Genomic DNA, 23,211 nt, shown 5'->3' on the forward strand with positions numbered 1-23,211 from the left:
GGTGACCAAATACTTATTTTCCACCATAATTTGCAAATAAATTCATAATAAAATCCTACAATGTGATTTTCTGGATTTTTTCCCCTCATTTTGTCTGTCATAGTTGAAGTGTACCTGTGATGAAAGTTACAGGCCTCTCATCTTTTTAAGTGGGATAACTTGCACAATTGGTGGCTGACTAAATACTTTTTTGCCCCACTGTACTGGTCTGGGGGTTGGTCACAGTACAACAATACCACAACAACATACTGGGGGTTGGTCACAGTACAACAATACCACAACAACATACTGGTCTGAGGGTTGGTCACAGTACAACAATACCACAACAACATACTGGTCTGGGGGTTGGTCACAGTACAACAATACCACAACAACATACTGGGGGTTGGTCACAGTACAACAATACCACAACAACATACTGGTCTGAGGGTTGGTCACAGTACAACAATACCACAACAACATACTGGTCTGGGGGTTGGTCACAGTACAACAATACCACAACAACATACTGGTCTGGGGGTTGGTCACAGTACAACAATACCACAACAACATACTGGTCTGGGGGTTGGTCACAGTACAACAATACCACAACAACATACTGGGGGTTGGTCACAGTACAACAATACCACAACAACATACTGGTCTGGGGGTTGGTAACAGTACAACAATACCACAACAACATACTGGTCTGGGGGTTGGTCACAGTACAACAATACCACAACAACATACTGGGGGTTGGTCACAGTACAACAATACCACAACAACATACTGGTCTGAGGGTTGGTCACAGTACAACAATACCACAACAACATACTGGTCTGGGGGTTGGTCACAGTACAACAATACCACAACAACATACTGGTCTGGGGGTTGGTCACAGTACAACAATACCACAACAACATACTGGTCTGGGGGTTGGTCACAGTACAACAATACCACAACAACATACTGGGGGTTGGTCACAGTACAACAATACCACAACAACATACTGGTCTGGGGGTTGGTCACAGTACAACAATACCACAACAACATACTGGTCTGGGGGTTGGTCACAGTACAACAATACCACAACAACATACTGGTCTGGGGTTTGGTCACAGTACAACAATACCACAACAACATACTGGTCTGGGGGTTGGTCACAGTACAACAATACCACAACAACATACTGGTCTGGGGGTTGGTCACAGTACAACAATACCACAACAACATACTGGGGGTTGGTCACAGTACAACAATACCACAACAACATACTGGTCTGGGGGTTGGTCACAGTACAACAATACCACAACAACATACTGGTCTGGGGGTTGGTCACAGTACAACAATACCACAACAACATACTGGGGGTTGGTCACAGTACAACAATACCACAACAACATACTGGTCTGGGGGTTGGTCACAGTACAACAATACCACAACAACATACTGGTCTGGGGGTTGGTCACAGTACAACAATACCACAACAATATACTGGTCTGGGGGTTGGTAACAGTACAACAATACCACAACAACATACTGGTCTGGGGGTTGGTCACAGTACAACAATACCACAACAACATACTGGTCTGGGGGTTGGTCACAGTACAACAATACCACAACAACATACTGGTCTGGGGGTTGGTCACAGTACAACAATACCACAACAACATACTGGTCTGGGGGTTGGTCACAGTACAACAATACCACAACAACATACTGGTCTGGGGGTTGGTCACAGTACAACAATACCACAACAACATACTGGTCTGGGGGTTGGTCACAGTACAACAATACCACAACAACATACTGGTCTGGGGGTTGGTCACAGTACAACAATACCACAACAACATACTGGGGGTTGGTCACAGTACAACAATACCACAACAACATACTGGGGGTTGGTCACAGTACAACAATACCACAACAACATACTGGTCTGGGGGTTGGTCACAGTACAACAATACCACAACAACATACTGGTCTGGGGGTTGGTCACAGTATAACAATACCACAACAACATACTGGTCTGGGGGTTGGTCACAGTACAACAATACCACAACAACATACTAGTCTGTGGGTTGGTCACAGTACAACAATACCACAACAACATACTGGTCTGGGGGTTGGTCACAGTACAACAATACCACAACAACATACTGGGGGTTGGTCACAGTACAACAAAACCACAACAACGTACTGGTCTGGGGGTTGGTCACAGTACAACAATACCACAACAACATACTGGTCTGGGGGTTGGTCACAGTACAACAATACCACAACAATATACTGGTCTGGGGGTCGGTCACAGTACAACAATACCACAACAACATACTGGTCTGGGGGTTGGTCACAGTACAACAATACCACAACAACATACTGGGGGTTGGTCACAGTACAACAATACCACAACAACATAATGGTCTGGGGGTTGGTCACAGTACAACAATACCACAACAACATACTGGTCTGGGGGTTGGTCACAGTACAACAATACCACAACAACATACTGGTCTGGGGGTTGGTCACAGTACAACAATACCACAACAACATACTGGTCTGGGGGTTGGTCACAGTACAACAATACCACAACAACATACTGGTCTGGGGGTTGGTCACAGTACAACAATACCACAACAACATACTGGTCTGGGGGTTGGTCACAGTACAACAATACCACAACAACATACTGGTCTGGGGGTTGGTCACAGTACAACAATACCACAACAACATACTGGGGGTTGGTCACAGTACAACAATACCACAACAACATACTGGTCTGGGGGTTGGTCACAGTACAACAATACCACAACAACATACTGGTCTGGGGGTTGGTCACAGTACAACAATACCACAACAACATACTGGGGGTTGGTCACAGTACAACAATACCACAACAACATACTGGTCTGGGGGTTGGTCACAGTACAACAATACCACAACAACATACTGGTCTGGGGGTTGGTCACAGTACAACAATACCACAACAACATACTGGTCTGGGGGTTGGTCACAGTACAACAATACCACAACAACATCCTGGTCTGGGGGTTGGTCACAGTACAACAATACCACAACAACATACTGGTCTGGGGGTTGGTCACAGTACAACAATACCACAACAACATACTGGTCTGGGGGTTGGTCACAGTACAACAATACCACAACAACATACTGGTCTGGGGGTTGGTCACAGTACAACAATACCACAACAACATCCTGGTCTGGGGGTTGGTCACAGTACAACAATACCACAACAACATACTGGTCTGGGGGCTGGTCACAGTACAACAATACCACAACAACATACTGGTCTGGGGGTTGGTCACAGTACAACAATACCACAACAACATACTGGTCTGGGGGTTGGTCACAGTACAACAATACCACAACAACATACTGGTCTGGGGGTTGGTCACAGTACAACAATACCACAACAACATACTGGGGGTTGGTCACAGTACAACAATACCACAACAATATACTGGTCTGGGGGTTGGTCACAGTACAACTATACCACAACAACATACTGGTCTGGGGGTTGGTCACAGTACAACAATACCACAACAACATACTGGGGGTTGGTCACAGTACAACAATACCACAACAACATACTGGTCTGGGGGTTGGTCACAGTACAACAATACCACAACAACATACTGGTCTGGGGGTTGGTCACAGTACAACAATACCACAACAACATACTGGTCTGGGGGTTGGTCACAGTACAACAATACCACAACAACATACTGGTCTGGGGGTTGGTCACAGTACAACAATACCACAACAACATACTGGTCTGAGGGTTGGTCACAGTACAACAATACCACAACAACATCCTGGTCTGGGGGTTGGTCACAGTACAACAATACCACAACAACATACTGGTCTGGGGGTTGGTCACAGTACAACAATACCACAACAACATACTGGGTGTTGGTCACAGTACAACAATACCACAACAACATACTGGTCTGGGGGTTGGTCACAGTACAACAATACCACAACAACATACTGGTCTGGGGGTTGGTCACAGTACAACAATACCACAACAACATACTGGTCTGGGGGTTGGTCACAGTACAACAATACCACAACAACATACTGGTCTGGGGGTTGGTCACAGTACAACAATACCACAACAACATACTGGTCTGGGGGTTGGTCACAGTACAACAATACCACAACAACATACTGGTCTGGGGGTTGGTCATAGTACAACAATACCACAACAACATACTGGTCTGGGGGTTGGTCACAGTACAACAATACCACAACAACATACTGGTCTGGGGGTTGGTCACAGTACAACAATACCACAACAACATACTGGGGGTTGGTCACAGTACAACAATACCACAACAACATACTGGTCTGGGGGTTGGTCACAGTACAACAATACCACAACAACATACTGGTCTGGGGGTTGGTCATAGTACAACAATACCACAACAACATACTGGTCTGGGGGTTGGTCACAGTACAACAATACCACAACAACATACTGGTCTGGGGGTTGGTCACAGTACAACAATACCACAACAACATACTGGGGGTTGGTCACAGTACAACAATACCACAACAACATACTGGTCTGGGGGTTGGTCACAGTACAACAATACCACAACAACATACTGGTCTGGGGGTTGGTCATAGTACAACAATACCACAACAACATACTGGTCTGGGGGTTGGTCACAGTACAACAATACCACAACAACATACTGGTCTGGGGGTTGGTCACAGTACAACAATACCACAACAACATACTGGTCTGGGGGTTGGTCACAGTACAACAAAACCACAACAACATACTGGTCTGGGGGTTGGTCACAGTACAACAATACCACAACAACATACTGGTCTGGGGGTTGGTCACAGTACAACAATACCACAACAACATACTGGTCTGGGGGTTGGTCACAGTACAACAATACCACAACAACATACTGGTCTGGGGGTTGGTCACAGTACAACAATACCACAACAACATACTGGTCTGGGGGTTGGTCACAGTACAACAATACCACAACAACATACTGGGGGTTGGTCACAGTACAACAATACCACAACAACATACTGGGGGTTGCCTCCAAGTTGCCATTTGAATCAGTTCACCCGGCAACCTCTGCCTTCTATGATAGGTTAAATCTAGAAATGGCTTGCTATTGGTTACCAAGTCAAAACAAGTATAAAAGGTCACAGTACAACAATACCACAACAGAATCAGACACTGACATCACTCCTTCTCTCTGTGGACCAGCCATTTCCTTTGGCCCTGTCCCCCTCATCAGACCCCCTCATACCGAGCTATGTAGGGCAGAGGCAGGGGCATACCAAGGACCTCGGACAAAAGGGTTTCAGGCTGGATTAGATTTGGTTTTAACGGTCATATCAGAAACCCGAGAGCTGGCGTATCCAGGTCAAATTCTCATACCCAGGCCAAACGCTGACGAAATCAAAACCGTTTTTAATGGAGGTCAGAGTTCAAATCCCCATGTATCCTGGTCCATAGTGGCACCGTGGTTATGTATAGGTATTCACCATGTTTATGTATAGGTATTCACCATGTTTATGTATAGGTATTCACAATGTTTATGTATATGTATTCACCATGTTTATGTATATGTATAGGTATTCCCCATGTTTATGTATAGGTACTCACCATGTTTATGTATAGGTATTCACCATGTTTAAGTATAGGTATTCACCATGTTTATGTATATGTATAGGTATTAACCATGTTTATGTATAGGTATTCCCCATGTTTATGTATATTCACCATGTTTATTCACCATGTTTATGTATAGGTATTCACCATGTTTATGTATAGGTATTCACCATGTTTATGTATAGGTATTCACCATGTTTATGTATATTCACCATGTTTATTCACCATGTTTATGTATAGGTATTCACCATGTTTATGTATAGGTATTCCCCATGTTTATGTATAGGTATTCCCCATGTTTATGTATAGGTATTCCCCATGTTTATGTATAGGTATTTACCATGTTTATGTATAGGTATTCACCATGTTCATGTATAGGTATTCTCCATGTTTCTGTATAGGTATTCCCTATGTTTATGAATAGGTATTCACCATGTTTATGTATAGGTATTCACCATGTTTATGTATAGGTATTCCCCATATTTGTAAGTCGCTCTGGATAAGAGCGTCTGCTAAATGACTTAAATGTAATGTAAATGTATTCACCATGTTTATGTATTCACCATGTTTATGTATAGGTATTTACCATGTTTATGTATATGTATTCCCCATGTTTATGTATAGGTATTCTCCATGTATATATATAGATATTCACCATGTATATGTATAGGTATTCACCATGTGTATGTATAGTTATTCACCATGTTTATGTATAGATATTCCCCATGTTTATGTATAGGTATTCACCATGTGTATGTATAGGTATTCACCATGTTTATGTATAGGTATTCACCATGTTTATGTATAGCTATTCCCCATGTTTATGTATAGGTATTCACCATGTTTATGTGTAGGTATTCACCATGTTTATGTGTAGGTATTCACCATGTTTATGTATAGCTATTCCCCATGTTAATCTATAGGTATTCCCCATGTTTATGTATAGGTATTCACCATGTTTATGTATAGGTATTCCCCATGTTTATGTATTCCCCATGTTTATGTATAGGTATTCACCATGTTGATGTATTCACCATGTTTATGTATAGGTATTCCCCATGTTTATGTATTCCCCATGTTTATGTATAGGTATTCACCATGTTGATGTATTCACCATGTTTATGTATAGGTATTCACCATGTATATGTATTCACCATGTTTATGTATATGTATTCACCATGTTTATGTATAGGTATTCCCCATGTTTATGTATATTCACCATGTTTATGTATAGGTATTCACCATGTATAGGTATTCCCCATGTTTTTGTATATTCACCATGTTTATGTATAGGTATTCACCATGTATAGGTATTCCCCATGTTTATGTATATTCACCATGTTTATGTATATGTATTCACCATGGGCCTGTTGCACAAAACTAGGATAAGGGATTAAGCCAGGATATCTTGGTGATCCTGGCTCAATTGATCCGTAATCCGGTTGCACTAAAGATGGATAGGGGGCAGGAGGATATGTTATGGTATAAATTACCATGGAGATTTATTCTGTGGAGCTAGCCTGCTCCAGACCAGGCTAAATTCCAGGATCTATTTAATCTCATCCCTAATGTCAGTCAGCAGTCACCACAAATGGAAACCAATAGTTATTTCACTGCTCACTATACATTGTTATCACATATAACTAGACCCACTGTTATTATTTAAACGTTTGTGATCATTAATTTCAATGATTTTGGATAAAAAATGATTTTTAGATGATGTTGCTATCATTAGATAATTTACAGTTTCCCATAGACTATAAGGCTATATATAAAATGATAGAATATTAGGGCCACAGAGGGGAAAAAAACACAAGTCATAATATTGTAACCAGTTGTTTTAAAGGAGGACAGTTGTTAAAATGACAGATGTGGGGCATTTCGTGAAATTGTACTTCAGTATGGTTTCATAAACAAAGACATGCTGATGTGCCAGAATATTAAGTATCACATTGTCATAAGTATCAAAACTGTAAAAACAATATGTAGCTTTTCTGCAGAAAGAACCAGCCTCATAAATTTATGACTTTATCTTCAGTGTGGCCCTAGTACTCTGTCATATAAACAAATACACATTCCATATGAATATAAAAACACAATGTGTAACATTATGTTCCTTTATTGAATAAGGACAAAACAAAGCAGGTAAACCATCAGCTCCTTTCGAAACTGAAGTCACAGTGACTCTACAAGATGGAAAGCACAGAATCCAAGCATATTATACAAAATGATACATACACATTCAAAGGTCTGTATATAACACACCCTGCATGTCTGCACACTAAAATAAATGCAGGACAAATCCATACACATCAACTGAACAGACAAATGAATGGATGCAGTAGCCTCCCTGCAGCCTTGTATTACACACAGTATACCGCACAAACATCATAAGAGGCCAAATTCGTCAAAAAACGAACCCAAAAAAACCCAAATTCCTCTGCCACCGCAGGACATATTTAACCAAAATTGAAAGCACACATACTAACTAAAATAATTCAACACATATTGGTCCCTCAGCAGCCGACCACTGTCGTCATCAGGGAAGATTGCCGGATTGTCCCAGTCCATGGCTGGTGGCACTCTGGGGGCCCTCTCCTTCCTCAGGCAGGCCACATTGTGGAGAACAGCACAAGCCACAGTAATATCACATGCCCTAACAGGGCTGACTCTTAATTTGTGAAGGCAGTGAAAGCGTGCCTTCAGGAGGCCAAAGGTCATTTCAACTCTGGCCCTGGTCCTGGCATGGGCATGGTTGTAGGCCTGCTGTGCTTCCTGGGGGTCTGTGAAAGGTGTCAGGAGAAAAGGCTGGCAGCCATACCCCCTGTCTCCCAGCAACACACCAGAGAATTCACCTGTCAACACAAAATCTCATCATTACTACCTCATAAACACAGTGATATTCTTGACACAGCCATGATGGTTATAAATAGGGGTTGTGTGGCTTACCTTGTGATAGGCACTGATAGATTTCAGAGGCCCGAAAGATTCTGGAGTCATGGACTGAGCCAGGCCATTTTGCCACAACATTGCTGATCACACAGTCAGCATTGCAGACCATCTGAAATCATAAGATGAGGAATATTACACCAATCAATGCACATCACTGGCAATGCAGAGTGTTCGTCAATGGACAATATCAAAAAGTTATGTTCACCTGAACATTAATGCTGTGAAAGGATTTCCTATTCACAAAATCGGCCTCATGGGCACCTGAGGGGGCTTTTATCCTTATGTGTGTGCAGTCCACTGCACCAATGACATTGGGGAAACCTGTCACACAAAGTAATGAGTATCCTACTATGTGTTAACAGTTGTCCTGTAATTTGTAGATCCTCTTACCTGCAATCCTATAGAACTCCTCTTTGATGTCACAGAGTCTTCTGTGGCCAGGGAAGGAGATGAAGACATCTGCTAATGCTTTGATAGCCAGACACACACTCCTTATTGTGCGGCAAATTGTGGCCTTGTTCAGCTGTTCTGCATCCCCCACTGAGTACAGGAAGGCTCCACTAGCAAAAAAGCGCAAGGCCACACAAACCATTTGCTCCACACTCAGTGCATGGCTCCGTGCAGTGCGGTGCTTAATCCTGGGACCCAGTAGTCTGCATAGATACCTGATGCCATCTGCAGAAAACCTGTATCTTTCATATAGATGGTCATCAGGGAAGGCCAGTGGGTCCAACCGGTCCCTGAAGACCCTTTCTCGCCTGAAGGCTCTCCTCAGCACAAGTGCTTCTTCATCCACCACATCTCGCACGAATGGGCATGCCATTGTCAGAGCAGAAAGGAACACACAATTTTGGGCCTTCATATAGGCTAGTGGCCACACCTGGTGCTGGGGGGGTGGGCAAAAGAGGGCGATGCCTTATAACGATGACTTGGTTGTACTGATTGCTGGGAAAATAAAAAAAACCTTAGAAAGATGCCACCGTCCTGTGTGCTCACAATAAGAGCTCATATGTCATGGCTCACTTGACTTTACGAGAATATACCTAATTTTTATTTTAAGCTGTGTCATCTTCTTGGAGCTGGGGGAGGAAAGAAAAATAATGATTAATACATTTGTGTTACAGTTAGCATACAGTGTACATTGAAGGCATATCTCACCTCCCTCTCAAGTTTTTTTATTTCAAGGTCCAGTTTCCTAATTGTCCTCTTTTTTATTTCGGACTCCAGTGCAAGATTTTCCATCTTTTTCTTCTTGTACTGAATGTCTATGTCTGCCAGTTCTATTTGGCGCCGGAGGTGGTTGCCATACAACTTTCTGATAGCTTGTGAGCTCTGTGAACACAATACAATTAGCGCAGCTGGAATTTGGCAGGATGTGGTGTCCTTTTATTAATACGCACTATGTTGCCAGGCTGGTTTTCCCACTGTATAGCATCTGGGTCCTGTAAAAGAAATTAGATTTTTTGATTTTGATGAGGACTCCTCACCATTGTAGAGTAAATAGTACTTTCACAGTCTTAACATGATACCTCATGCCTTCTGGAATCCAGAGAGATGGTCTCCTCCTCATCATCGTCTCCATCATGTGCTGTTGCTGCTGCACTGGGGCCTTCACCCTATCACATTTAATCGGATTCATATTGAAGCTAGTAGACAAGACATGCCAGGCCTACAGTATGCCTTTGATGGAGTACTCACTGGATCAGCATCGTCTGGTGCTTGTGCTGGTGGCTCTAACAGGAACACAGTGCTGCCAGACACTGCAAGGCAATAGGTAAACCAAAGTCAGACAGTCCAAATTGATTCAATATGAATGTGGTTGTATCCCATGTAGAGATGGAAGGACATACCTTGAATGAAGCGGGTGGCATCTTGGGAGGAACCTATGCTCGTCTCTTTCCCCCCAGGGATCCCCTCTAAGACGGGCCTGCCTTTATTTAGCTCCAAGGCCATGTCCTCTGCTGGGGTAAGGTCAGCCTTTGGTGACCCACCACCCGTGCCTTGTCTGTGGGTATTCTTTTTCACTGCTAAAACAGTACAGACAATGTGTGAGCAGGCACCTTCTGGGTACAATATATGCTTGTGCTTTGTTAAATATTAGTCAGGGACCATACCATTCTGCAGAATGTTCTTGTATTTGATTTTGACCTGCTGCCATGTCCGTTTTGGCCCGTTCATGTTTAATCTACACACACACCCACACACACACACACACACACATTTAATGGAGTCACACTGCAAAAAATTACTTGGTATTTTTGTCTTGTTTTCAGTAAAAATATCAAAAAATGTATCATAGCTTTATACAGTGTGATGGAGTTACTTTACACAATTTCACTCATATCTGCAGTGCATTTCAATTAAACATTTAACCGTTTCATAATTACAGTACAACTGCATTTTTGGAGATGTGAATTAAATATTTGAATTGTAATTGTGATGTTTCAGCGGAGCGGTGAGTGTGTAATTGTGCACTACTTACGCATTCAGGCGGTCTGCAATACTTTGCCACGCTTTTTCTCTTTGCTTTATCACTGTGGCGGTGTTGCCTTTCTTCTTAATTATATCTTTTACCTCCTCGTATGCCTCCATGAGGATTTGTGCTTCCGACGGGGAAAAGTACGCGGCTCTAGTTGCCATGGTAAATCAGTTAATCTGTGATCTGTGGCGGGGTCTATTTGAGTGAGCCGTGAGCGCGCACCTATCCAGGATTGGTTTCACCTGGCTTAATGAATCCGTGTCTGCTCATCCTGGCTTGGTCTTTGTGCAACCAATTAAGCCTGGACGCACATGTTTTGGCTTCATTGAGCTCAGCTGAGTCATTTATCCCGGATGTCTTAATTCTACTTTTGTGCAACAGGCCCCATGTTTATGTATAGGTATTCCCCATGTTTATGTATATTCACCATGTTTATGTATAGGTATTCACCATGTATAGGTATTCCCCATGTTTATGTATATTCACCATGTTTATGTATAGGTATTCACCATGTATAGGTATTCCCCATGTATAGGTATTCCCCATGTTTATGTATATGTATTCACCATGTTTATGTATAGGTATTCCCCATGTTTATGTATATTCACCATGTTTATGTATAGGTATTCACCATGTATAGGTATTCCCCATGTTTATGTATAGGTATTCACCATGTATAGGTATTCCCCATGTTTATGTATAGGTATTCACCATGTATAGGTATTCCCCATGTTTATGTATAGGTATTCCCCATGTATCCCGCTCCATAAGGTATTATATAATGTGTTCCATTGTGTATGCATTGGTATCCATTTCTAACAGCAAGCTACTGTAAAAACACTCACTAGAAATACACTGCTGTGACCAGGAAATACATCGAGCATAACTTGAAGCAACAACCCTCTGTCAAACCTATATTTACAAACTGGGATTACTGACTAGTAAACAGAGACTGGGTAATAGTGTGTGTGTGTGTATATCTCTCCACAGCACTGATTCCAAATTGCTATTACACATGCTGCTTGTAAACAGAGATTGGGTAATGGATGTGTGTGTGTCAGATGGTCTCCTCTCTAAATATATCATTGGGTTTGTATGATGGGATGAGTGTCCAGCAAGAGAAACAGTTTTAATGTCTGTAGAAGGGGTAAAGATAACAGGATAACCGTTATAATGTCTGTAGAAGGGGTAGAGATAACAGGATAACCGTTTTAATGTCTGTAGAAGGGGTAGAGATAACAGGATAACAGGTTTAATGTCTGTAGAAGGGGTAGAGACAACAGGATAACAGTTTTAATGTCTGTAGAAGGGGTAGAGATAACAGGATAACCGTTATAATGTCTGTAGAAGGGGTAGAGATAACAGGATAACTGTTTTAATGTCTGTAGAAGAGGTAGAGATAACAGGATAACAGTTATAATGTCTGTAGAAGGGGTAGAGATAACAGGATAACAGTTTTAATGTCTGTAGAAGGGGTAGAGATAACAGGATAACTGTTTTAATGTCTGTAGAAGAGGTAGAGATAACAGGATAACAGTTATAATGTCTGTAGAAGGGGTAGAGATAACAGGATAACAGTTTTAATGTCTGTAGAAGGGGTAGAGATAACAGGATAACCGTTTTAATGTCTGTAGAAGAGGTAGAGATAACAGGATAACTGTTTTAATGTCTGTAGAAGGGGTAGAGATAACAGGATAACCGTTTTAATGTCTGTAGAAGAGGTAGAGATAACAGGATAACAGTTTTAATGTCTGTAGAAGGGGTAGAGATAACAGGATAACTGTTTTAATGTCTGTAGAAGGGGTAGAGATAACAGGATAACCGTTGTAATGTCTGTAGAAGAGGTAGAGATAACAGGATAACCGTTTTAATGTCTGTAGAAGGGGTAGAGACAGCAGGATAACTGTTATGTCTGTAGAAGAGGTAGAGATAACAGGATAACAGTTATAATGTCTGTAGAAGGGGTAGAGATAACAGGATAACAGTTTTAATGTCTGTAGAAGGGGTAGAGATAACAGGATAACTGTTTTAATGTCTGTAGAAGAGGTAGAGATAACAGGATAACAGTTATAATGTCTGTAGAAGGGGTAGAGATAACAGGATAACAGTTTTAATGTCTGTAGAAGGGGTAGAGATAACAGGATAACCGTTTTAATGTCTGTAGAAGAGGTAGAGATAACAGGATAACTGTTTTAATGTCTGTAGAAGGGGTAGAGATAACAGGATAACCGTTTTAATGTCTGTAGAAGAGGTAGAGATAACAGGATAACAGTTTTAATGTCTGTAGAAGGGGTAGAGATAACAGGATAACTGTTTTAATGTCTGTAGAAGGGGTAGAGATAACAGGATAACCGTTGTAATGTCTGTAGAAGAGGTAGAGATAACAGGATAACCGTTTTAATGTCTGTAGAAGGGGTAGAGACAGCAGGATAACTGTTATGTCTGTAGAAGAGGTAGAGATAACAGGATAACAGTTATAATGTCTGTAGAAGGGGTAGAGATAACAGGATAACAGTTTTAATGTCTGTAGAAGGGGTAGAGATAACAGGATAACTGTTTTAATGTCTGTAGAAGAGGTAGAGATAACAGGATAACAGTTATAATGTCTGTAGAAGGGGTAGAGATAACAGGATAACAGTTTTAATGTCTGTAGAAGGGGTAGAGATAACAGGATAACCGTTTTAATGTCTGTAGAAGAGGTAGAGATAACAGGATAACTGTTTTAATGTCTGTAGAAGGGGTAGAGATAACAGGATAACCGTTTTAATGTCTGTAGAAGAGGTAGAGATAACAGGATAACAGTTTTAATGTCTGTAGAAGGGGTAGAGATAACAGGATAACTGTTTTAATGTCTGTAGAAGGGGTAGAGATAACAGGATAACCGTTGTAATGTCTGTAGAAGAGGTAGAGATAACAGGATAACCGTTTTAATGTCTGTAGAAGGGGTAGAGACAGCAGGATAACTGTTATGTCTGTAGAAGAGGTAGAGATAACAGGATAACAGTTTTAATGTCTGTAGAAGGGGTAGAGATAACAGGATACCAGTTTTAATGTCTGTAGAAGGGGTAGAGATAACAGGATAACCGTTATAATGTCTGTAGAAGGGGTAGAGATAACAGGATAACAGTTATAATGTCTGTAGAAGGGGTAGAGATAACAGGATAACAGTTTTAATGTCTGTAGAAGGGGTAGAGATAACAGGATAACTGTTTTAATGTATGTAGAAGAGGTAGAGATAACAGGATAACAGTTTTAATGTCTGTAGAAGGGGTAGAGATAACAGGATAACTGTTTTAATGTCTGTAGAAGAGGTAGAGATAACAGGATAACAGTTTTAATGTCTGTAGAAGGGGTAGAGATAACAGGATAACAGTTTTAATGTCTGTAGAAGAGGTAGAGATAACAGGATAACAGTTTTAATGTCTGTAGAAGAGGTAGAGATAACAGGATAACAGTTTTAATGTCTGTAGAAGGGGTAGAGATAACAGGATAACAGTTTTAATGTCTGTAGAAGGGGTAGAGATAACAGGATAACCGTTTTAATGTCTGTAGAAGGGGTAGAGACAGCAGGATAACTGGTATGTCTGTAGAAGAGGTAGAGATAACAGGATAACAGTTTTAATGTCTGTAGAAGGGGTAGAGATAACAGGATACCAGTTTTAATGTCTGTAGAAGGGGTAGAGATAACAGGATAACCGTTATAATGTCTGTAGAAGGGGTAGAGATAACAGGATAACAGTTATAATGTCTGTAGAAAGGGTAGAGATAACAGGATAACAGTTTTAATGTCTGTAGAAGGGGTAGAGATAACAGGATAACTGTTTTAATGTCTGTAGAAGAGGTAGAGATAACAGGATAACAGTTATAATGTCTGTAGAAGGGGTAGAGATAACAGGATAACAGTTTTAATGTCTGTAGAAGGGGTAGAGATAACATGATAACCGTTTTAATGTCTGTAGAAGAGGTAGAGATAACAGGATAACCGTTTTAATGTCTGTAGAAGGGGTAGAGACAGCAGGATAACTGGTATGTCTGTAGAAGAGGTAGAGATAACAGGATAACAGTTTTAATGTCTGTAGAAGGGGTAGAGATAACAGGATACCAGTTTTAATGTCTGTAGAAGGGGTAGAGATAACAGGATAACAGTTATAATGTCTGTAGAAAGGGTAGAGATAACAGGATAACAGTTGACCATAAGACTGGAGAAGCCACTCATACTGTCTGAGATGGGGGTATATTGACAAACGTGCACTGAAAGAGGCTGCACTGATTGTCTTTCCAAGCTATATTGGCCTTTTTATTTGGATATAATTGGGATGAGATGGTAGTCTAGACAGAGTTTCTGACTGAGGCAGTGCATGATGGTAGAAGGGTGTGTATGGTAGTCTAGACAGAGTTTCTGACTGAGGCAGTGCATGATGGTAGAAGGGTGTGTATGGTAGCCTAGCAGTCTGCTAGGGGGTTTCATTACAGTAGTTGACTTGTCACAGGGGTGTGAGCTGCCTATTTAATGTCAAGCTAAACCAAGACGGCCCTCTTGAGGTTGATTAGCTTCCCACATAGCCATAAAAGGCGCGCAGAGAAACGTCCACAATGTGGGCAGTTGGCTAGACACAGTTCCTTTAGAAAACAGACACATTTATCCTGCTCATTTTAAAAATGGCTAACAGTCCCTAATCACTACCAGCTTACTTGAGCAATTAATCTTTTACAGTCAACTCAGCGTAACGATAGCAGTCGACAGGCAGAAAGAAACAGCCCGTCAAAATGTTACAACGCAACGTCACGATCTGAACGATTGGAAACTATTTCATGCTGGTAAGATTGTTTTACATGACATCCTGCACTAACTGTTCATATATTAACTACATTTCATAATTCATTAGTTTCACTTTAAACCGATTCAACCTAACTAGTTAGTAACATTGTTTGCTTGAAGCTTCAGGAGTCCTTGTTCTCTCAATCGCGTTTCGGCCTGTTGCCTAGCAACGGTCCATCTCCCAAATATGTCCCACATACAACACAGACAAAAACGCTCAGAATGTGGTTCCACGATGTAAGGCTTCGGTTTCCTTTTCCTTTAAAAACATGTACTTGGGAAGTTTGGATTGATATTAAATATGAAAATATATGCAGTTTGCTGTCTGGTTCCAGTTTCTATAGTCAAATATAAATGGCTTATGGATATAGGAAGTCCTAAGTAGTCGACTGGTGGATCTGATAACTACATAACACACTCATACAAATACTCTTCCAAATCTTTTTATTAATTTGTGACATAATTACATTACAGTTACTGTGACAGCAAAACAGCGTGTTGGTACTTTCCATATGTCGCCCAGGAAGAATATGGTTATAAAATAATACTAAAAACTACATTTCCTTAAAATATTAACATTCCGTCAAATATTGTCGTTAATTGACTAAGGTTTTTAGTTGTAATATAAATACAAGACATCCATTAATATTATCTGAAAGGTCCTTTTGACACCAGCAGAGAGAACAGATAGGATGCCTCCCAAATGGTAACCTATTCCCTATATAGTGCACTGCTTTCAACCACAGCCCTATGAAACCCCCATAGGGCTCTAGTCAAAAGAAGTGCACTATATAGGGAATAGGGTGGTGTTTGGGCCAACGACCGATTATGAGAGGTTGTTCTGATAGATCTGGAGTCAGTGTTGGACGGGGCAGAAGGTCCTGTGATTGGTTAAGGCCATTAGGAGACTGTCATTGGCAACGAGAAGACAGAATGAGATAGATGAACCCTGAACTTCAGACCGTAACTAAAACCTCAAATGCTTTGTTTACAGTACAGAGAAAGGAAGGAGGAAGGGAGGGAAGGAAGGGAGGGAGGGAGGGAAAGAGGGAGGGAAGGAAAGAGGGAGGGAGGGAGGGAAGGGAGGGAGGGAGGGAGGGAGGGGTGAAAGTGTTGAAACTAAACCGAGGACAGGATCACTGTGGAATCCTGACAACGACGGAGGCTCTTTCCAGGGATTCCAAAGTGAGGACACACACACACACACACACACACACACACACACACACACACACACACACACACACACACACACACACACACACACACACACACACACACACACACACACACACACACACACACACACACACACACAGAATAATGGACTGGCATTAAAATAAAAAAGGGGATCAATTTGACGTGGACTCAAAATGATCAGCTTCAGCTGTTTACTCTAAAAGACATGCGCACACATTTAAAATCCATCAGGTAGAATAACAACATGTTACATTGCGTCTTTATAATGTGTATTATGACGCGTGTCGGTACCTTTCTACAGACCGGGTTCATTCAGGAGGGTGAAACATTCAAAACGTTGAAAAAAACAATAGAAATGTCAGGTAAAGATGGAAAAATCCAATCCGTTCTGTTCATCATCTTTCTATCTACAACTGAACAACAGTGGAGGGTTTTTAAACCAAGAAGCTCTGAAATGTGTCTGGGTTGAAATCTTCTCTACGCCGACCACATTGTTCGAGGCATTCGGTCAAGACTTGGTACAAACGCTGACTGTTTTCAGATGTGTGTTGATGTTTGTGAGGTCAATCCATGACTGCTGTGTGTGTGTGTGTGTGTGTGTGTGTGTGTGTGTGTGTGTGTGTGTGTGTAACAGACTGTCTAGAAGGGAGTGTAGTCGGCTGGGTACATGATGGGCAGCCAGTTCTCTGTGAAAGTGGCACAGTGCATCCAGCCCAAGGACCGCATTACCTGAAAACACACAGGACGTGACGTCACAATACAGGAAGCAGAACATGTCTCCAGAAAAGCTGCTATCTGAATGTCTCTGAGCTTTAGGCTCTTTGTTCAAGTGTTACAGACACAGTAAACCCTGCTAGTCTAAGTCTAACAGGAAGTAGATGTATCAGGTAGTTGGACTGAGGCTGTAAAACACGTCTAACAGGAAGTAGATGTATCAGGTAGTTGGACTGAGGCTATAAAACACGTCTAACAGGAAGTAGATGTATCAGGTAGTTGGACTGAGGCTGTAAAACACGTCTAACAGGAAGTAGATGTATCAGGTAGTTGGACTGAGGCTGTAAAACATGTCTAACAGGAAGTAGATGTATCAGGTAGTTGGACTGAGGCTGTAAAACACGTCTAACAGGAAGTAGATGTATCAGGTAGTTGGACTGAGGCTGTAAAACACGTCTAACAGGAAGTAGATGTATCAGGTAGTTGGACTGAGGTTGTAAAACATGTCTAACAGGAAGTAGATGTATCAGGTAGTTGGACTGAGGCTGTAAAACATGTCTAACAGGAAGTAGATGTATCAGGTAGTTGGACTGAGGCTGTAAAACACGTCTAACAGGAAGTAGATGTATCAGGTAGTTGGACTGAGGCTGTAAAACACGTCTAACAGGAAGTAGATGTATCAGGTAGTTGGACTGAGGCTGTAAAACATGTCTAACAGGAAGTAGATGTATCAGGTAGTTGGACTGAGGTTGTAAAACACGTCTAACAGGAAGTAGATGTATCAGGTAGTTGGGACGGAGGCTGTAAAACATGTCTAACAGGAAGTAGATGTATCAGGTAGTTGGGACGGAGGCTGTAAAACACGTCTAACAGGAAGTAGATGTATCAGGTAGTTGGACTGAGGCTGTAAAACACGTCTAACAGGAAGTAGATGTATCAGGTAGTTGGGACGGAGGCTGTAAAACATGTCTAACAGGAAGTAGATGTATCAGGTAGTTGGGACGGAGGCTGTTTCTGACCTGAATGCAGTTCTTTAAGTTGTCTCTACTGGGTTTGTCTTCTACGATCTTGGAGGCAAACTTCAGGGCTCTGCCGTACATCTTATTGACTAGTGCATGTTTGTAGGAGAACGTCAACACCTGGAGAGGAAGGGGAACAAAAACCATCAAAATTGGGAGAAAGATTGAGCTGGATGATTCATATGTAAGTTACCGTTACCGTATCATCCACTGCAAGGTGTGGCGTAAGCCGGGGATCTGCTAGGGAAACCAAACAGGGAAACAGCCACACCTCTTCTCCTCACCTTAGAGTCCGTTAGCTCCACCCACTTCTGCAGCTCCCAGAAGGTGTCTGTCAAGGCTTTGGCCCTGCCCTGTTGGGCGTCGTCAGAGCTAGTCACCTCCTCCTCGTCAGCACCCGTCTCTGCCCCCTCCCCAGCCTCTCCAGCCCCCACAGCCTCCCCAGCCCCCACAGCCTCCCCAGCCCCCACAGCCTCCCCAGCCCCCACAGCCTCCCCAGCCCCCACAGCCTCCCCAGCCCCCCCAGACCCGTCCTGGGGTGTAGCAGGCAGCAGCAACAGGTCAGCCAGGGCACAGCCCTTCCTACACAGAGCATCCAGCAGGGAACATTTCTGCTTCTCCATGTCACTGCAGGGAAACACACAGAAACATGGCGGTCTATTTCATATCAAATCACATGACAGATTCTCTGTCCACTAGAAACGAGGTCAAAGGGAAGTGGTTAAATCACATGACAGATTCTCTGTCCACTAGAAACGAGGTCAAAGGGAAGTGGTTAAATGACATGACAGATTCTCTGTCCACTAGAAACGAGGTCAAAGGGAAGTGGTTAAATCACATGACAGATTCTCTGTCCACTAGAAACGAGGTCAAAGGGAAGTGGTTAAATGACATGACAGATTCTCTGTCCACTAGAAACGAGGTCAAAGGGAAGTGGTTAACGGATATACAAGACAGACAACCTGTTGTGATCTGACTAGCTAAGGGTGCGCCCTAAATGGAACCCTATTCCCCATAGGGCCCTGGCCTAAAGTAGGGCACTATATAGGGAATAGGGTTCTATAGGGTCCTGGTCTAAAGTAGTGCACTATATATAGGGAATAGGGTTCTATAGGGCCCTGGGCTAAAGTAGTGCACTATATAGGGAATAGGGTTCTATAGGGTCCTGGTCTAAAGTAGTGCACTATATAGGGAATAGGGTTCCATAGGGCTCTGGTCTAAAGTAGTGCACTATATAGGGAATAGGGCTCCATCTGGGACCCAGGCTAAGACTTAGTGGTGTACCTCTTGATTGTGGCAGCGTCGGGGCGAGGGTCGGTCTTTATGGTGAGGTAGACTGCCAGGGCCGTCTGGTCGATCTGAGACAGAACCATGTCAGAGGCCTTTACGATGTCACCCAGGCGCTTCAAACGCTCCTACAGACAGAGATCAGGGTTAGACACGACTAATCAACAGCAGAGAGATCAGGGTTAGACACGACTAATCAACAGCAGAGAGATCAGGGTTAGACACGACTAATCAACAGCAGAGAGAGAGATCAGGGTTAGACACGACTAATCAACAGCAGAGAGAGAGATCAGGGTTAGACACGACTAATCAACAGCAGAGAGAGAGATCGGGGTTAGACACGACTAATCAACAGCAGAGAGAGAGATCAGGGTTAGACACGACTAATCAACAGCAGAGAGATCAGGGTTAGACGCGACTAATCAACAGCAGAGATAGAGAGATCAGGGTTAGACGCGACTAATCAACAGCAGAGAGAGAGAGAGAGATCAGGGTTAGACACGACTAATCAACAGCAGAGAGAGAGAGATCAGGGTTAGACACGACTAATCAACAGCAGAGAGAGATCAGGGTTAGACGCGACTAATCAACAGCAGAGAGAGAGATCAGGGTTAGACGCGACTAATCAACAGCAGAGAGAGAGAGATCAGGGTTAGACACGACTAATCAACAGCAGAGAGAGATCAGGGTTAGACGTGACTAATCAACAGCAGAGAGAGAGAGATCAGGGTTAGACGTGACTAATCAACAGCAGAGAGAGAGAGATCAGGGTTAGACGTGACTAATCAACAGCAGAGAGAGAGAGAGATCAGGGTTAGACGCGACTAATCAACAGCAGAGAGAGAGAGATCAGGGTTAGACGCGACTAATCAACAGCAGAGAGAGAGAGATCAGGGTTAGATGCGACTAATCAACAGCAGAGAGAGAGAGATCAGGGTTAGATGCGACTAATCAACAGCAGAGAGAGAGAGAGATCAGGGTTAGACGTGACTAATCAACAGCAGACAGAGAGAGAGATCAGGGTTAGTCACGACTAATCAACAGCAGAGAGAGATCAGGGTTAGACGTGACTAATCAACAGCAGAGAGAGATCAGGGTTAGAAGCGACTAATCAACAGCAGAGAGAGAGATCAGGGTTAGACGCGACTAATCAACAGCAGAGAGAGAGAGATCAGGGTTAGACGCGACTAATCAACAGCAGAGAGAGATCAGGGTTAGACATGACTAATCAACAGCAGAGAGAGAGAGAGAGATCGGGGTTAGACGCGACTAATCAACAGCAGAGAGAGAGTGATCAGGGTTAGACGCGACTAATCAACAGCAGAGAAAGAGAGATCAGGGTTAGACATGACTAATCAACAGCAGAGAGAGAGAGATCAGGGTTAGACGTGACTAATCAACAGCAGAGAGAGAGAGATCAGGGTTAGACGTGACTAATCAACAGCAGAGAAAGAGAGATCAGGGTTAGACACGACTAATCAACAGCAGAGAGAGAGAGAGAGATCGGGGTTAGACGCGACTAATCAACAGCAGAGAGAGAGAGAGATCGGGGTTAGACGCGACTAATCAACAGCAGAGAGAGAGAGAGATCAAGGTTAGACGTGACTAATCAACAGCAGAGAAAGAGAGATCAGGGTTAGACATGACTAATCAACAGCAGAGAGAGAGAGAGCAGGGTTAGACGCGACTAATCAACAGCAGAGAGATCAGGGTTAGACACGACTAATCAACAGCAGAGAGAGAGATCAGGGTTAGATGCGACTAATCAACAGCAGAGAGAGAGAGAGAGAGATCAGGGTTAGACGCGACTAATCAACAGCGACTAATCAACAGCAGAGAGAGATCAGGGTTAGATGCGACTAATCAACAGCAGAGAGAGAGAGATCAGGGTTAGACACGACTAATCAACAGCAGAGAGAGAGATCAGGGTTAGACGCGACTAATCAACAGCAGAGAGAGAGAGATCAGGGTTAGACGCGACTAATCGACAGCAGAGAGAGAGAGAGAGATCAGGGTTAGACACGACTAATCAACAGCAGAGAGAGAGAGAGAGAGAGATCAGGGTTAGACGCGACTAATCAACAGCAGAGAGAGAGAGATCAGGGTTAGATGCGACTAATCAACAGCAGAGAGAGAGAGATCAGGGTTAGACGCGACTAATCAACAGCAGAGAGAGAGAGATCAGGGTTAGACGCGACTAATCAACAGCAGAGAGAGAGTGATCAGGGTTAGACGCGACTAATCAACAGCAGAGAGAGTGTGTACCTTCTCAGAGTCGAGCTGGTGCAGCCTCTGAACATGTAGTGGCAGGTAAGAAGAGAAGTTCTCCTTCAGTTCATCATACAGGGAGCTGGTGTCTAACCTGGAGGGGAGAGAGAGAGAGAGACACGAGGGAGGAAGAGAGCGGAGAGAGAGACGAGGGAGGAAGAGAGCGGAGAGAGAGACGAGGGAGGAAGAGAGCGGAGAGAGAGACGAGGGAGGAAGAGAGCGGAGAGAGAGACGAGGGAGAGAGACGAGGGAGGAAGAGAGCGGAGAGAGAGACGAGGGAGGAAGAGAGCGGAGAGAGAGACGAGGGAGGAAGAGAGCGGAGGGAGAGAGACGAGGGAGGAAGAGAGCGGAGAGAGAGACGAGGGAGGAAGAGAGCGGAGAGAGAGACGAGGGAGGAAGAGAGCGGAGAGAGAGACGAGGGAGGAAGAGAGCGGAGAGAGAGACGAGGGAGGAAGAGAGCGGAGAGAGAGACGAGGGAGGAAGAGAGCGGAGAGAGAGACGAGGGAGGAAGAGAGCGGAGAGAGAGACGAGGGAGGAAGAGAGCGGAGAGAGAGACGAGGGAGGAAGAGAGCGGAGAGAGAGACGAGGGAGGAAGAGAGCGGAGAGAGAGACGAGGGAGGAAGAGAGCGGAGAGAGAGACGAGGGAGGAGGAAGAGAGCGGAGAGAGAGAGAGAGGAGAGAGAGACGAGGTAGGAAGAGAGCGGAGAGAGAGAGAGAGCGGAGAGAGAGAGGGAGGAAGAGAGCAGAGAGAGAGAGAGAGCGGAGAGAGGAGGAAGAGAGCGGAGAGAGAGGAGAGAGAGAGAGCGGGAGATTTATTTTATTA

The 23,211-nt window shown here is 43.3% G+C and overlaps 1 protein-coding gene across 1 annotated transcript in view; it reads right to left on the reverse strand.

The window, feature by feature from the left end:
• Positions 1–17,684: 17,684 nt before the first annotated feature.
• Positions 17,685–23,211, reverse strand: part of LOC129860007 (tripeptidyl-peptidase 2-like) — an 87,946-nt gene continuing 82,419 nt past the window's right edge. Inside the window, exons 25-30 of the mRNA XM_055930318.1 lie at positions 22,386–22,482; positions 20,118–20,248; positions 19,343–19,460; positions 19,118–19,252; positions 18,834–18,953; positions 17,685–17,829 (exon numbers count right to left, since the gene is read on the reverse strand). Coding sequence (XP_055786293.1) covers positions 17,740–17,829; positions 18,834–18,953; positions 19,118–19,252; positions 19,343–19,460; positions 20,118–20,248; positions 22,386–22,482 — 691 coding nt within the window. The 3' untranslated portion in view covers positions 17,685–17,739. The remainder of the gene's footprint in view (positions 17,830–18,833; positions 18,954–19,117; positions 19,253–19,342; positions 19,461–20,117; positions 20,249–22,385; positions 22,483–23,211) is intronic.

Source organism: Salvelinus fontinalis, chromosome 7, assembly GCF_029448725.1.
Source record: "Salvelinus fontinalis isolate EN_2023a chromosome 7, ASM2944872v1, whole genome shotgun sequence".
Classification (NCBI taxonomy): domain Eukaryota; kingdom Metazoa; phylum Chordata; class Actinopteri; order Salmoniformes; family Salmonidae; genus Salvelinus; species Salvelinus fontinalis.